Source organism: Equus asinus, chromosome 10 (genome assembly GCF_041296235.1).
Source record: "Equus asinus isolate D_3611 breed Donkey chromosome 10, EquAss-T2T_v2, whole genome shotgun sequence".
In the NCBI taxonomy this organism is placed as follows: Eukaryota; Metazoa; Chordata; class Mammalia; order Perissodactyla; family Equidae; genus Equus; species Equus asinus.
In genome coordinates, this window is record NC_091799.1 from 100236380 (window position 1) to 100253235 (window position 16856).

The window sequence follows — 16856 nt, forward strand, 5'->3', positions numbered from 1 at the left end:
ACATTTTCAAGTGGGCAAGAATTCAAGTCCCTCACTGCCATTACACCACAGCTCACATCCCTAACACACAAAGAGCTCCTCCACAACCACAGCAATCTCCTCTGACTGCACATCCTCCTACTGTGCGTGCTCTGGTCCAGTCCATGGCCCGCTCTCCAGAACTCCTGAGAGCCGCCATCTCTACTCAGGAGGGAGTGGAGCTCAGAGCTCCATGCTCTCCACCTGCCCTCGAGACCTCTTGGGTGTCTCAGCATTTCAAAGGCCTGAACGCCCAATGGAACCGATGTATCTCCATCCATCCTTCTACACACACCCTTTGGCAGTTAGTGTCATCCCCATCCAGAAGGCTGAACGCCATCCCAGCCCCTACCTCTCCTCACCGCCCACATCACCACCGAGACCTGAGCTTTCTGCCTCGCAGCTCTTGGTCCTCCTCTGCTCTCTGAAGCCGCCTCAGCGTCCACTGGGATCATCCAGCCCCGTGACCACACACCCAGCCTCAAGTCACCCGAATGCATCCCCTCGCATTGCTTCCAGACCCTTAATGATCTGGTCTCTGGCTCCTCATGGGGCCACTTCTCACCTCTCTGAGATACCCGCCATCCTACAGCCACACCAACCTACGCCGCTCCTAAGACAAGTCGGGCTCCCTCTTGGCCGCCTGGTTTTGCAAGGCACCGGCTGCAACGGCCTGCCTCTGACTTCTCTGCCACTCACTCAAGCGCCCTTCTTCCACGACCCCTGTCCTAAGCCATCAGGCAAGATGGGGTGGTCTCACTCCACGCACCCTCCATCAGACAGCTATTTAGCTGGAGAATTACTCCAGGGTAGAACTGCCCTTCAGTTCAGCATCCTTGGTCCCTGACCCGGTTCCCGGCCAGTGGGAGGTAACGAGGGATGAGTCCACCATCACTGAACACCTTTTACCATATCCTTTTACACTTGTGCTGCTCAGGAAGCTGGGCCCCTGGGCTTTCAATGCCTAGAGTGCCTCCTTGGAGGCAAAGCTTCACACCCTGAAACCTGACAAGAGGAACATGTGTCAGCACAGCCTTTGACCCCTTCCCAAGCTGGGGGAGTTCTCCACCTTACGTGTCTTAACAGAAAAGCAGCGTGCACTGACTACTTCCCGTTACGGGGGATGAAATTGCCTGACGCTAGCTTTTCTCGTCACGCCGGGCTGCCCGGATCAGAGTCATTCATGCTGGCTTATGAACCAAGAAGGGCCAGGGAGGTCTCTGTGGCGGCAGTGGCAGAAGTTCCCTTTCCAGAATCAACACACACTATGGTTTGGGGCATTTTCTCCAGCTTCCTGGCCCTGAGTCCAATTCTCAACAACTCAACAACAACACCATGTGCCCTACATTCCGTTAATAAACAACCGTCTTTTCTTCGTAACTCAGCCGGAAGCAGTTTCTTTGCTTGAGTCATAATACATGTAATCCTGGAAGCCAAGAATTTCGAAAGCGGTCAGCTAGGAACTCAGTTAATAGCATGGTTACAAATGAAGTATGGTTCTGAAGGGACAAGCATACCTCTCCTGTTTGTCTCAAAAAAGGTCTGAAAACAATTCTAGAAGAGGAGCACCACAATGCACTTGGCAAGGGTGGCATAAGTCCCACCTCCTGAGGCAATCGTCCTGGGCTGAAGGACACCTCCCATACACATCTACAAGGACCGCTGACAGTCCCGCCTTATTATGGATACACTCTCAGCAAGTAGCTCCTGCCTTGGCTTTCCATCTACAGGCAAAGTGCAAGGTGACCTTGCAAATACATCCACTTTTCTACATCAACTATCACTAACATATCACTAACACAGGATCCTGTCTTGTCCGCCACCGGGTTCACCAGCATCCTTCTGTCGACCAAGCGCTGGATGGGGCGCCATGCTCTAGGGGAAGTGATGACGGGGTTGGGTTCCCGTGCAGCTTCCTATTCAAAGACTTCGGGCAGTTTCAGAGCTAGATCTGCCCCATACTGAGTTCAGCACAAAGAAGTAAACTCTGCACTGTGCCAGCTGCACAAAGAGAACGTGCACGCCCTGATCAGCTCTTTTCTTGTGCCTCCTAGCAGTAGAACAAGATTCTGATGATGTACGTCCTGACTACCTCCATCTCACGAGCCGAGTCCATGCATGGGGGCCCCCGCTGCCCGGCCGAGTCCATGCGCAGGGACCCCCACTGCCTGGCGCTGCTGTGGGGCCTCGGCTCCGGGAGGGAAGGAGAAGCGGGTCTTACCTGCCTGCGCAGCCGTGATTAGGGCCGTGTTCCCCTCGCTGTCCTGCCAGTTGACGTCAACGTGGGGGCACTCTGCTAAGACCACCACGGTATCCACAAAGCCGTGGTAGCAGGCGACAATAAGGCCGGTCTAGAAATGAAGAGGGAAGTGGGTCAGAGGGGCAGACCCCGAGCATCACCACTGCAGACCCCCGTGCACCCTCTGCCCTCCCGGGGGGCTGGACCAGCAGCAGTGAGGACGCGGAGGACCCCAGTTCCAAGCTCTGGGCGGCAGTTTTGAGCAAGTCAGCGAGCGCCCATTCTCGAATGTTTATTGAGCCCTGACTGCGAGTAGGACTGGGCTTCGGCAACTCCGAGATCCCTGCCCTCCTGGGGCTTGCCTTCTAAGGCGGGAAAAGCATGAACTATATTCCTTATGCACAAGGAAGCGATCGACTGTGTCAGAAAGCAGACGAGGGACCGCAGGTGGGTGCAGGGGGCGTGGCTAAGTCTCCCCTAGGGTGCTGGGGTGGGCTCACGGGGAAGGAGACAGAAATGTGAAGCAGAACAAGTACACGTGTGGGTTGAACACGTGTTTCTCAGTTCAGTTTAATACTCCCTTGGGCCTCAGAAATTGTATTTGTTTCCTGTGGCTGCCACAACCAAGTAACACAAACTGCAAACAACAGCCACGCAGGTCCAGCGGGAGGGACCTCATCCCGGGTTCCAAGGTTCAATCCAATCACCTCTCTCGCACCTTGGGCACAGTGATTGGTTCAGGGAGAGCATGTGACTGAACTGGGCCAATGAGAGACAAGGAGCGCATGCAGGCGCTGAGAGCCACCTCTGCTCCAGGTGGTGGGGACAGAGGAGGGCAGGACGTAGCTCCCGTGACCATCGTGCCCTCAGGAGAGAAGAGGGTGATGCTGCCCAGGAGTCCACCTGAAGCCTGAGGATGAAGCTCACACTATGAAGACGGAGTGGAGAGACATAGAAAGTAGTCCTGGGGACACTGTGTGAGCAGCTGGATCAAGCCCCACCTGACATGAATGGTTCTGCATTTTTCAATGATGAGAGCCAATAACCCTTTCCCACGCCCATTGTTTTTTAGTTGTTGCTGTTGTTTTGAGGGGGGACGTGGCTTAAGCTAATTTAAATTGGGTTTTGTGCCACTTGCAATGCGAAGACTCCTAACTTATTCATAAGCCATAATAACTGGACATCACTAAAAATCCCCTGGGTGTTAGATGTACACTTGGGTCTGTACTGGGCACTGGCAGGTTTTCCATCTGCTGCCCCGGGGTATGGGCTCTGTCCCTTTGGAAATCTACAACACGCCCCCAAGGGTCACAAATACAGATGCATCTGAGGAATAACAGAACCTCAGCTGACTTTTATCAGTTCAATCAAGCTGGTGGTACAAGAGGGGAGCGGGGACCCCATTCTGTCACTTGACATTACACAGGCAAAACACCCAGGCGTGACCTCCCCCAACACACAAACACACACACATTTTTCTTTAAACCAAAATAGATTGTTTGCTATATATTTCACTGAGAAATGTATCAGCAACATCTTTTCACATCCATAAAAATACTTCTGTGTTAACATTTCCAGCGGATGTGGGGTATGGCAGAATCCTAGTTATTTAAGGAATCGCTGCTTCTTGGACACTGAGATTGTTTTCTGTTTTTATCTATTATGAGTAAAACCTGCACTGAAAACCCCTAAAGCTAAGGCTTGGTGCATACCAATCCTTATTTTCTCAGGAGGCGTTCTTAGAAGTAGTATTTCTGGATTAAAGGGAAGAATTGTTTGGAAAGTTCCTGGCACACACTGCAAACCTGCCGGGCAGAAACGTCACCAGAGCGCCTGCCTTTGCGGATCCTGCCATCCAAACTTTACTTAAGGACCCAGGTGGAAAGGAAGAATTTCCTTATTTCTCTATTTCATTGGTGGATAATAGCGGGACGCTCTCCAGGGCTCCTGAAGTACCTGGCTCTTGATTCAGCTCGCTCTTGGGCTGTCACCCTCACCTCCTTTCCTTCCTACCCCAGCCACCGAGGCGGCTGCTCTGGAACCACGGCCCCTTCCGCTCCCTCATGCTCCTCCAAACACCCAGGGTAAGACTTCCCGATGGGCAGCTGGCCTCGGCTGATAGAAGGCTTAGAAATCTGAACATAACTTTAGCTCAGAAATGAAGCTTATCAAAAAGAAAAAAAATAGGTAACTAAAATTGAGGGCTCAGGGTACAGTGGTATCAGACACAGAAGTGGTAACTCCGGTCTTCCCACACAGAGACTTGCCTTCTGATTGAAGACAATCGCCTTTATCCCCTACCATCTGGGGGTCTGTTCCAAAAGTCTGCCATTTCCACGTGTCAAAGTAGTGTTTAAGTGTAGGAGACACTCTGTTTTAGCTCGAACAGCCCCCGACAGGAGGGTGAGAGGAGAAGGACAATCTTTGGCAACGTCTGATCATAATCTCCCAAGACAACGGGAACAAAAGACTTGTCACAAAGGCAAACCCTGTCCACTTGTGGAATCGACAGAAGAATACTTGCTGATGGCTCCCTGAAGCCACAGGTAGCTTCTTTCTTAAATTATAAGCAAAGCATTTATAGAATAAACTTCTATTACCTAAGAAAAAACTAAGTCACAGCTACCTACAAGTGGAAGCCCCCACCTGGGAGTCAGCGAGGAATTCTAGGCCGTGAAAACACAGCACTAAGGTTCAAAGTCTACACACAGCAGAAAAGGTGGCGCAATGAAGAAAATAAGTTGAGGTGTTTCTGCTTAAAAATTGTAAGGGTCAGAGCTGGCCTAGCGGCATAGTGGTTACGTTCACGTGCTCCACTTTGGCGGCCTGGGGTTCAAGAGTTCGGACCCCAGGTGACCTAGCACATCAAGCCACACTGTGGCGGCATCCCACATAAAATAGAGGAAGATTGGCACAGACGTTAGCTCAGTGACAATCTTCCTCAAGAAAAAAAAGAAAGATTGGCAACAGATGTTAGCTCACGTCCAATCTTCCTCACACACACACACACACAAAAAAAAAAATTCTAAAGTTTTGTACATCGGAAAACAAAAATGAACCAAAACTCCATTCCTTGGAAGAAGAAAGGTTGATGTAAAGGATTTTAATAACATCATCTATTATATTAACAGATTAAGGGTGTGGGGGGAGCAAGTTGATCATCGTCTAAGTGGATGAAAGCTCTCAACACACACAACCAACCAGAAAATGCACAGAAAACATCTAGAAGGATTACACCAAAATAATAAGAGTAGTATCCTCTGTAGAAAAAATGGGAATAGGGGATGTGTGGTGGTTAATTTTATGTGACATGGTTTTATGGGTACTCAGATATTTGCTGAAACATTATTCCAGATGTTTCTGTGAGGGTACTTTGGTGAGATTAACATTAAATCAGGGGATGTTGAGTAAAGCAGATAACCCTCCATGCTGTGGGTGGGCCTCATCCAATCAGTTGAAGGCCTGAAGAGAAAAAGACTGAACTCCCTGGAGCAGGAAGGAATTCTGCCACCAGACAGCCTCTGAGCTTGAACTACAACTCTTCCCTGGGTCTCTAGCCTGCCAGCCACCCTGCAGGTTTTGGACTTGCCAAGCCTCCACAATTAGTGAACCAATTCCTTAAAATAAATCTGTGTGTGTGCATGTATCAATAGCTGTCTATAAATATATATAGTTAGACACATACAAGATGAAAACGAAAAATGCAAAACAAGCAAACGTGATGTTGACATTAATATTCTCATTAGAAAATACAGTTTTGGAACAACCATTGTAAACAACTAAAAAAAAGTACCATCTGGGAAGAGGGAGGCGGGGCCATCAGCAGGAAAAAACGGGCGCTGGCACACAGCCGAGGAAAGAGCCTGCGACACCAAGAAGCACATACAACCCCACAGCCATATGGCCCAATAATAGATCGACTCATTATCCTGATCATCCAGAAAACAAAGGGATATTACCCCCGTTGGAGTGTGAGACAAAATTGCATCATTAGTAGCATAATTTTTTAAAGTTCACAATCCGAGAGAGTAAACCTCAGTTACTTGAAAATCCATTTCTATAAAACCCCCTTCTCCATCATAATTGCATCAAGAGGGAGGGGGAAATGTTTGCGTGGCTTCCTGAAAGAATTCAGGCATGCTGGTCCTCTAAAGACACATTTCTAAAAGGTGGCCGTGAGTTACCACTAACTAGCACGGCCATAATTTGTTGGGTAAAGTGTGTTAGGCATATGAGCCTCAATAATCTCATTTATGATTCAGCATCATGAACCAGAAAGTAAATCCCAGGATGGGAATTTGATCCACGTTGGTTACTGCCGACTGCTCAGCACCGAGAACAATGCCAAGCTGGTAACTGCTTGTTCAATAAATGAATGAGGACTAGGATTTTTAGGATCAGTTTCTTTCTAGATGGTAAAGGGACAGCAGGCAGTGTCCACCCTCAGCCTACCGCCTCCCCGAGCCTGGCACAGACGTTTGCAGACGTCGCCCCTGCCCCTTGGGAGGGCCAAAAGATCCAGCACTACAGTGACAGTCACATTGCTTAATCTTGCAGACTTTAGTAATTCTCACCCAAACTATCACTGTGTAAATGTTGCTTTTGTGTGATGTATCTCAGAAAACCTTTGCAGATTTGTGTGATGGCCGTTTTACTCTCTGAGAAATGTTTCCCGGGCCCTGGAGACGTGTTTACAACTGGGATGGCTGATGAGGTCAGGGGACGCATGGGAGGCGATCAGCCAAGGCCTTAATCTCAGGAGAAGGATGGTGTGTGAGCCTGGGAGGCTCAGACAAACGTGATCAAAGAGATACCAAGCTGGCCTTCTAGAATCAAAACGGCAGCCAGGTTTTCCTTTGTTGACTTTTAAGATGATGCAAATTAAAATTAGGGGCCTAAGAAAAGAATATTTCACTGAGGGGATGGAGGAATCCAAGATAAAAATAAATTATGCCATTTGGTCACAGCAAATACAGTGGCACAAGAGGGACGACACTCCTCCTGGGTCAGCCTCCCTCGGCGAGGCAGGCACACAGACCCCATGAGCCAGGACTGACTTGGACTTTCCGTGCTGTAAGTCTTTTGAAATCACCTCCTTACCATCTGATTAAGCTATTCTCCCAATGAGATTCCAAAGGAAGGGGTACTGTATAAAAATCTTAGTAATTCGGGGCTGGCCCCGTGGCCGAGTGGTTGGGTTCGCGCGCTCCGCTGCGGGCAGCCCAGTGTTTCCTTGGTTCGAATCCTGGGTGCGGACATGGCACTGCTCATCAGACTACGCTGAGGCGGCATCCCACAAGCCACAACCAGAAGGACCCACAACGAAGAACATACAACTACGTACCAGGGGGCTTTGGGGAGAAAAAGGAAAAAAATAAAATCTTTAAAAAAGAAAAAAACTTAGTAATTCTAATTTCCCATAACCTGAGTTCATTATTTTGACATACAGAAAAACGGTGAGTAATGAAGCTACAAGCCCAGCTCCTCAGGAGTCCTTCCCCTGGGCCAAACTCACAATGAGCACGCACACCTGTAAGGTAGGGATTCCTCAACACGTGGCCTTGCAGAGAAGGCCACGCGTGCCCATCAACCATCAATGCTCATCTTAAATTCTTCTTTTTCTCTTTGTTTCTTTTTTTTTTTGGTGAGGAAGATTAGCCCTGAGCTAACATCTGTTGCCAATCTTCTCTTTTTGCTGAGGAAGATTGACCCTGAGCTACATCTGTGCCAGTCTTCCTCTATTTTGTACGTGGAACACCACTGCAGCATGGCTTGATGAGCAGTGTGTAGGTCCACACCCAGGATCCGAACCTGATAACTGGGCTGTGGAAACCAAGTGTGCAAACTTAACCACTATGCCACCAGGCAAGCCCCTTAAATTCTTCATTAAACTAAGAAATGGGTGTTGTTCAAGCCAAACCTTTCCCCATTAAGTCTTAGGGTTGTTGAATGAATTCAATCCCAAAGCCCAGCCACAAACTTCCTCTCTGAAGTGTCTCCCCAGGAATTCACATTTGCATGCAATTTATATGCTATAACATCCATTTTCCTTTAAATTCATACATGTATAAGACTCCCTGGATGTTACTTTCTGTGATGTGTTGCTGGAAGTGTGGGGGGTAATGGGCGTGTCCAGGTCTGTTGCAGAGGAGTTGGGGGCTAGGGGTGACCACCTGGCCAGCAGGCAGGTCCCAGGGGTCATCCCACTTCATGGTGTGGCCCTGACCTCTCTCAGAAGCCGCTCACAGTAAGGAGCCCCACGGAGCATTCCACATGGAGCTCGTGCAACAAACGCTTACCCAAGGTCTGCTTGTGCTGGACCCAGCGTGCCGCGGGGGGACACAAACAAGCCAGCAGAAGCCAGCAGAGCGCCTGACGACCTGCTCGTGCTCAGGCGGCCATCCCCCAGCCGCCTTCAGTGTGTGTGCATGAGTATTTATTGCAAAGAAATTCCGAATATTGGAAAAGTAAAATGGAAATTTAAGTAATATAACAAAGACCCTTGTCTCCTCGGCTACATGAACAAAGGCTAATGTTTTGTCATCATTGCTTCAGACTTCTGTAAGAAGTCAACGTTCCAGAAGGAGCTGATGTTCTTTTTGCACCCTTCCTCCCCAGAGGCAAACAGTTAGGTGTTGCTGTGGATCCGTCCTGACCTTGCTTTTGAATTTCTATTACCTGTGCATGTATCCATAAATAAGACATAAAAGATAGTGTAGCATTTTGTATTTGAAATAGTTACAAAAACTAGCATTTCAGGTATTTATGAGCCTGCAACTTGATTTACTCCGTGCTGGACATGAGCTCTCCCCAAATTTTGGGCAAGCACTTCATGACCACTGTAGCATCTCAGCCTCCGGGCCCCTCACTAGTCATTTGTCCCCCAAGCTGACAGCCATTTAAGTGATTCCCAAATCCCACAACTGTCGAGCAGAGCGCTGAAATTAAAACCTTGATCTGTGTCTCCTGATGCTGGCCCGAGCTACCTGAGAACGCGAGTCTTTGAAGCAGGATTTCCCGACCTCGGCATCACTTACATTCGGGTCTGAGCTCTTTATATGAGGGCGGTCCCATGCAGTGTGGGGTGTGCAGCTGGACCCCCGGCCCTACTCCCTAAGGGACAGAAGCATCCCTCACTCCCCGTTTATGACAACCGAAAATGTCTGCAGACACCGCCAAACATCCCCACCAGGGCAAAATCACCCCCACGTGAGAAACACCCCCTATAAGTGGACTAGCTGGGGCCAGAATTTTGCCAAAATGCTCTCCAAAGTTGTCGCAACTACTTAAATGCCGCTATTGGTGTATGAAAGTTACAGTTCTCTCCATTCTCACCAGCATCAGATGGGCACACGCTGCTATAACGTTGCTATTGTGTTTTTAACTTGCTTTCCCTCGATCGCCATTCAAACTGAAGATCTTTCCAACTGTTGATTCGCTATCCGCATCTCCTCTTCAGTGAATGATTTATTGATACTCTTTGCCCATTTCTTATCAGCTTCTTTTCCTTATTGATCAGTCTGAGTTCTTTACATATTCCAGGTCAGCACTATCCCATAGAAATTTAATGGGAACCACAAATGTTAAGCCACATATTTAATTTTAAATTTTCTGGTGGCAACATTAAGAAAAGCAAAAAGAAACAGGTGAAATTTATTTTAATAATATATTTTATGTAACACAACATATCCAAAATATCATGATTTTAACATGCAATCAACATTTAAAAATTTAATATTAATGAGACAACAGGCCGTGGAGGATGCCCTGAATCATGCTTAAACTGCCAGGATGAAGCATTTGCTGCACCTCCTAGAGAGGGTCAAAGGAAATCGCTGTTGAGAGTTGTTCATGCAAAATGTCGAGCTATAAATAATCGGATGAACTCACTGAGAGTCTAGCAGAAAAACAAGTAGTTGGAAGCTGACCATCTAGTGTGTCTTGCTGCCCCAAGTAACCCTTAGTGGTCCTTAGATACGTCCCTCCTGATCCACTTTCTCCATTCTCTTTCTCTTACCCCATCACTGGCACATAGGACACATACTTGCCCAAGAGTGATGATCCATGAAGGAGTGGGAGGAGGTACACAGCCAAACCTAAAAAAACAAGGACAATCCAACTGTGGTGGTCACTAGAGCTGGCTAGTGACTCCTTCTCCCGCATGTGGTGGAATGGCATTTACCCACTCTTTTTGAAGTCAGGCTTGACTATCTGATTTGCTTTGGGTGACAAAATGTAGGCAAAATGGCGTGTGTCACTTCCAAAGGAAAGTTTGAAGAGACCGAGCATGATCTGCCACATTTTCTCTCTCTTTTTTTTTTTTTTGCCTTTAACTATTCTTGAAGCTCAGAGATGGAACGTGTCTCAGCCTGGGTCTCCCCGTGGGAGCGTGGAAAACAGAGCACACTGTACCTCCAGCTGACCCACCGGAGCAAGGAGCAAACCTTCATTATTTTAAACCCCTGAGAGTTGGAGTGGTCTGCTTGCTATCACAGCAAACACAGCCTGTCCAAACATAACCTGTATATGTAGGTTATATATATAGGTGTTTTATATATATAATACCTATATATATATATATATATATATATATGTATGTAACACATACAGTTGTGTACATTTCTAAATGTGTCAACAGTTACCCACTATTTATTTTTTCCTTGGGAGGAATTGTCCTTTATTTTAAGACTATGTCTTTGCTACTTGATTGAGCAAAAAATGTACTTTCATTTATAAAATGATGGGAATAGAGTTTATGACTTTCTTTTTAACTTCTTTCTTAGCTTACTAAATAAAAATTTGGTAACCACATCATGCTGCGTATTCCAAAAACGTTTTACACCAGGCCAGTCCACTACCCTGGGACCTCTGTTCTAGGCAGTGCCATTTAGTGGCTGAGCATGCTGCCGCCCGTGGCTTCTAACCTCTAACGTGGCCACACACAGTCTCCACGTTTGGGTCCTCCCCCGGGCCAATCCCCACCACCACCCTGCCATGGTTTGCCCTGGCTCCGGGCCTTTGCACATGCAGTGGCCTCCGCGTGATGGGCCCTTCCTTCCACCCCACAGCCCCATCTCCTAGTCTGCCTGGCACATGTCCGATCCCCCTGCAAGTCTGGTTAAGTCCCTTTACATCCCTTTTCTGATGCTCTCACCGGGCTGCCCTGCACACTAACTCCTTCCCCGGAAGGTGGGCTCCCAGTGGAGAAGGCACCCCATCCTTTTAACTTTGTTTCCGCTGTAGCTGACATCTACAAGACACTCAATGAGCATTTTCGGAATGAATGAAATGTCCCTGAAACGTGTCGGTACCTCCCACCTCGCACAGTACTCAATTTACTCTAAACTGAGCCAGTGACAGCAAGGCTTGACCTTTTTATCTTACCTCCACATCAAGTAGGGAAATTACTTGAGGTCTCAGGGAAACCTCAACGATGACAGTCGCCTTTACTGCAGTAAGCATCGCTCTAGGCTGGTGCCGCCAGATCTGGGACAGAATGGTATAGATGTGGAAGCAACAGCCAAATGCAAAGAAAACAAAAGCGGGCTCAAGAATTCCACCAGGAGGAGTTCACTTTAGTGACATCAGAAGTATGTCAAGAGATCTGTAACTGCGAAAGCCTGAAAACAACCCAAACACACATCAAGTGGTGGCTGGCTAATTAAACGCACGCTATGGGACACTATGTCACCCCCAACAGGAATGAGGTTGGTATGCAGGTGCTGAGGTGGATAGATCTTGGAGGGATAGCGTTATGTAAAAAATAATCCCCACCACAGGTCAGAACAGTGTATATGAAATGACCTCTTTGAGGTGAACTTCTAAAATATGTGCATGGCTTCTGCAATGGCTACGTTCATAAAAGATCTTTCATTTTTCTGAAAGGAGATATAAGCAATTTAGCCACCTTCAAGGCATGTACTATAAGCAAGGAGCCCTTAAGCGTCTATTCTATATTTTGGATCTGTTTCAATGAGCTCTCAAGGCACACACTTTTTTTTTTTTTTTTTTTGGTGAGGAGGATTGTCCCTGAGCTAACATCTGTGCCCATCTTCCTCTATTTCGTATGTAGGATGCCGCCACATCATGGCTTGATGAGTGGTGCTAGGTCCACACCCGGGATCTGAACCTGTGAACTCCAGGCCACCAAAGCAGAGCACACAAACTGCAACTAGAATACACAACTATGTACTGGGGGGCTTTGGTGAGAAGAAGAAAAAAGAAAAAAGATTGGCAACAGACGTTAGCTCAGGGCCAATCTTTTAAAAACAAAGAAAAGAAAATTCAAGGTTGTCCTAATTCAAAACTATTTCCCTTTAGACTAAATTTTGCATAAAATGTGAATTTTATTAACACTGAAAATCTCATGTTTGGATTTATAATTTTAGATTATTAGTCATTTGAGGAAACTACTTTCTTCAACTACAGGCTCTCTTCAAATCCAGTATCTATATATACCTCAGCGGCTTGTCTAATTTTCCCCATGCTAGCAATGGTTGTCCCAGAGTCATCTTGCAAGCACTCAGTGATGGGAAACCACACCAGTTAACCAACAGATGACCTGAAAGGCAGCACTGTCGATGCCAATGACTTCTTCCTCTCACCATTTATTCACTTAACCTTTTTGAAGCTAAGCTTGAAATTTTTAGGACGGACATCCAAAGGTCAAGAGAGAACTTCAAAGAGACAGACGAACTGGAAGAACAAAATACAGAAACCAGATGGAACAGAAGCCACCGTGCCCAGTGAGCAAGAGCTCGGCGGGGTGCGCTGCAACAACAAGGCACGTGGGGCTCTCCTCACTCCACAGAAGAGGCTCCTCCAGCCCCGGCAAGCCTTCAGATCACACAGCCCGGCCGCCAAGTGACGGCAACCTCGGGAGAAACTGAGTCAGAACTGCCCCGCCCAGCTGCTCCTGAATTCCCGAGCCACAGAAACTGAGAGAGAAAATACATGCTGATTGTTCTTTGAAGCCACCATATTTTGGGGTGATTTATGCAGCATTAGTTAAGTAATACAAACATCAACGAGTCATAAGAATAGACTACTGACAACATGCATTCAGTCTTCTGACGCCCACACGGATGAACACACAGTTAATGTTTCTGTCTTAAGAACTGGATCCTTGGATTAAGGCTGAATATATGTTTATACAAAGAAATGCATAATTAAATAAAATGTACTCAGATTACGTTAATAACCAACCATGGAAATCTACTAGATACTGTGCCAGGTAAAAAAATATACAATTAATGCCACAAACCAGCTAAGAAAATTTCCCCTCTGGGCTGAAATCAGGACTCACTATATTCCCAGATGACATGAGAACAATGCTGTTTTTCCTTTTTTCAAAAATGTTCTCCTTTAAAAAAAAAAAAGTCCTCCTTTTGAAATTAGAAAAACAAGTTAATTTTCTATGGTATAATCTTATGTTATCAAAATTAGTAAAAATGAGGTATAGGAAGAATATTAGTCATGAGGAAAGGTTTAAATTATGAAAAAATATATACTTTTATAAACAGGTCCATAAAATTATCAACAATGCATGAAAAAAAAAACTAGAAAGAAATGTACCAAGATTTCCGTAGCGACCGATTCTGGATGCTGACACTCTAGGTGACTTCTTTTTCTTTACTTTTCTGTAGCAAACTCCCATTTTTTCCTACAATGAACACTTCTATTTAATAACCAGAAAATTAAAAATTTTTAAGGAAGATAAAATTATGATAAAGCTTTCCGGTCTCCTGCTTATTCGACTGCGTAAGCAGCAGACGGCAAACTCGTAGGTTGGAAGGAAACAGTACAAACAGGGGAGGCTGCTGCTTATCTTTTTCTGGAAGGAGCTGTGGAGGGTAGAAATAAACATAAGCAAGCAAGCAATCAAAAAAATGAAAAATGAATTGGACCTTTCGGGATCTCTGTAGCTTATGATCAGCTTAATTTCTTGCAAATAAAGTTTCAAGAAAGGAATCCCAGTTGTCCATTACATCGGCCTCCGAGAACTGAAACCTCTGTTAAATGTTTAGCTCATCAGCCAAGTGTCTCTCACCGCAAAGCTCCCCGCCGCGGGGCTGCTGTCGGCTCTCAGAGAACAGTGTTCTACTCATGATCAATAACGCTCCGCAACCTTCTTCAAGGCAATTTTTTCACAAGTATTGGGTCTGTAATGCACAAATACTGGTTTGTGTCACATAGAGTGTGGCATAATTAAGTACGATCCAACCCGATCGATGGAGAATAAATAACTTGGCGAATTACTCCCCCAAAACAACCTATTTACAGTGTTCTGACTGGTTCTCGTTCGACCCTGGCCACTCAAAGTGGAGTCCCTGGACCAGCAGCCGAAGCATCGTCTGGGAGCCTGTTAAGAATGCAGAACCTTGGGCCCCAGCCCAGACCTAGCGAATCCGAGCCTGCATTTGCACAAGCCCCCAGCTGGGCTACAGGATATAAGGCAGGAGGAGTGCGTGTGCAGGGCAGGGCTTGCAGACGGATAGCGACCACGGCTGTCACTGCTCCTGGGGGACGAGGGCAGACTCCCCAGGCACCCTTCAGAGATGCCACAAACAGAGCCCAGCTTGCTTTCCTGTTAATTTTTATTTTGATTGGTTTTTCTTTCAGTGGGGAGGCACGTCCACTTTCTTGTCGTGCCCAGTCTCTGTCAGACATCATCACTTTCTTACTCTGTCCCAGCCCGGTGCCTAAAACACCCCCTCAAATACCAACTAATTGGTCTCATTAGTCACCCAGCTCCCTGAACCTTCACTGAGTCATCCCTGGTCCCACCTGGGCATAGAGCAGACTCCTGTCGTAGGTCAGATGGAGCGGTAACAGGAAGAAGGTGAGCGCAAGATTTTGTGGTTTGTATTCACCTTATAGATTTAGGAATGTTAGCCCCACGATGTGTGTAACAAAACAAATCCACTGGAAAGCAGGCTTCCGGGGGAGGAGGCCACACCACTTTCAGAACGCTCTCTCCATCAACCCATGAGCATCGTCCGCCATCCAACAAGCTGGTACTGCTGGCCTACAGGTACCTGGGCTGGGTGTTGAGAAGACAGAGATGAACTCTGAAATCAGACAGTCCTTTCCCTTAGGAAATTCAGACTGGGGAAGGAGACGAGGAAGTAAACACTGAGGATGAGCCTCGCCCCAGGAGACTACAGGAGGACGGAGCACGGAAACCGGGCCAGGCTGGGGGAGGGGCTGGCACTGATGACACTGAGCCTTGTTGGCAAAACGGAAGGCAGGAGGCCCAGGGGGCCAGGGAGGATGGGGATGGCGTTCCATGTGTCGGCCAAGCCTGTGCAAAATCTGGGAGCTGACAACTCTCCCATGGGGAATTTGGGAAGTTACAAGTATTCACCCAGCTGCCCGCTGATGAGGGGATGGGTCCTGATGTCAGGAAGGGTTGTGAGGAGGGCTAAGGAGTCTGCATTGTGTCTGAAGCTAGTGGAGAAACACTGAAGGTCTTAAGCAGGATGCGTCATGATCAGATTTGTCTTCTGAAAACCTGCCTCTCAGGTGGGAGATGAGGTGGAAGGGGAGAGCCTTGCCATTTTCTTCTTTCTATTTTCAAAATATTCGTTCAATATGTGCCCCCAACCCTGCCTTTTTTTTCTTTTTAACTGACTTGGCAACTCCTTTGTGACTGAAGCTGCAATTGAAACTGACATGCGCCTGACTCATAGCTGTCAGGGTGGATGGCTTCAACACAACATTCTAGGCTTCACCGTGTCTGTTCTCCAGGTGTTCACTAATGTCTTGTAATTTGATTTTTTAATGCAAAAATTTAAATTATAACCTTTTCTAAATGTGAAGGTTCTTGATATCATTAGTCATCAGGGAAATGCAAATTAAACCCACACTGAGATACCACCATACGCCCACCAGAACAGCTAAAATTAAAAAGACTGACAATACCAAATGTTGGTGAGGGTGTGGAACTCTCGTGTTCCCAGCAAGTGGGAGTGTAAAATGGAACAGCCATATTGGGAAACCGGCAGTTTCTATTGAAGTTCAGCACATGCCTACCCATGACCCAGCAATGCCACTCACAGGCGTATTCCCAAGAGAAATAAGAGGCCATATCCACATAAGGATGTGCACAAGAACGTTCAGGGCAGCTTTATTCACAACAGCCAAAAATTGTAAACCACCCAAATATTCATTATCCAGAGACTGAAAAAGCAAACTCTGTTTTACTCAAACTTAGGAATACAAAAAGAACCAAATCTTGATACATGCAGCAATACCGACAGATCTCAAACATATTACATCAAACAAAATAAGCCAGACACAAAAATGTATATGCTGTCGGATTCCATTTAATGAAATCCAAGGACAGGCAAAAGTAATCTATGGTGATAAAAAACACTGAAGGTGACTATTGGAAAGGGATAAGAGAAAACTTTCTAGAGTAATGAAAATACCATATATCTTGATCTGGGTGATACACGTATGTGTATATTCATTTGTCAAAATTCACTGTGGGGACTCAAGAGTTATGCCTTTCACCATGTGTCAGTTATATCTCAATGAAGTAATGATAGCATTAAAAACTCAGCCAAAGACGTACAAATGGCCAATAAGCATATGA

At 46.6% G+C, this 16856-nt stretch overlaps 1 protein-coding gene across 1 annotated transcript in view; it reads right to left on the reverse strand.

Annotated features, from left to right (window-relative positions):
* Positions 1 to 16856, reverse strand: part of ANKRD33B (ankyrin repeat domain 33B) — a 73923-nt gene that overhangs the window by 27360 nt on the left and 29707 nt on the right. The window contains exon 2 of the mRNA XM_014866750.3: positions 2240 to 2369. Within this exon, the coding sequence (XP_014722236.3) occupies positions 2240 to 2369 (130 nt within the window). The remainder of the gene's footprint in view (positions 1 to 2239; positions 2370 to 16856) is intronic.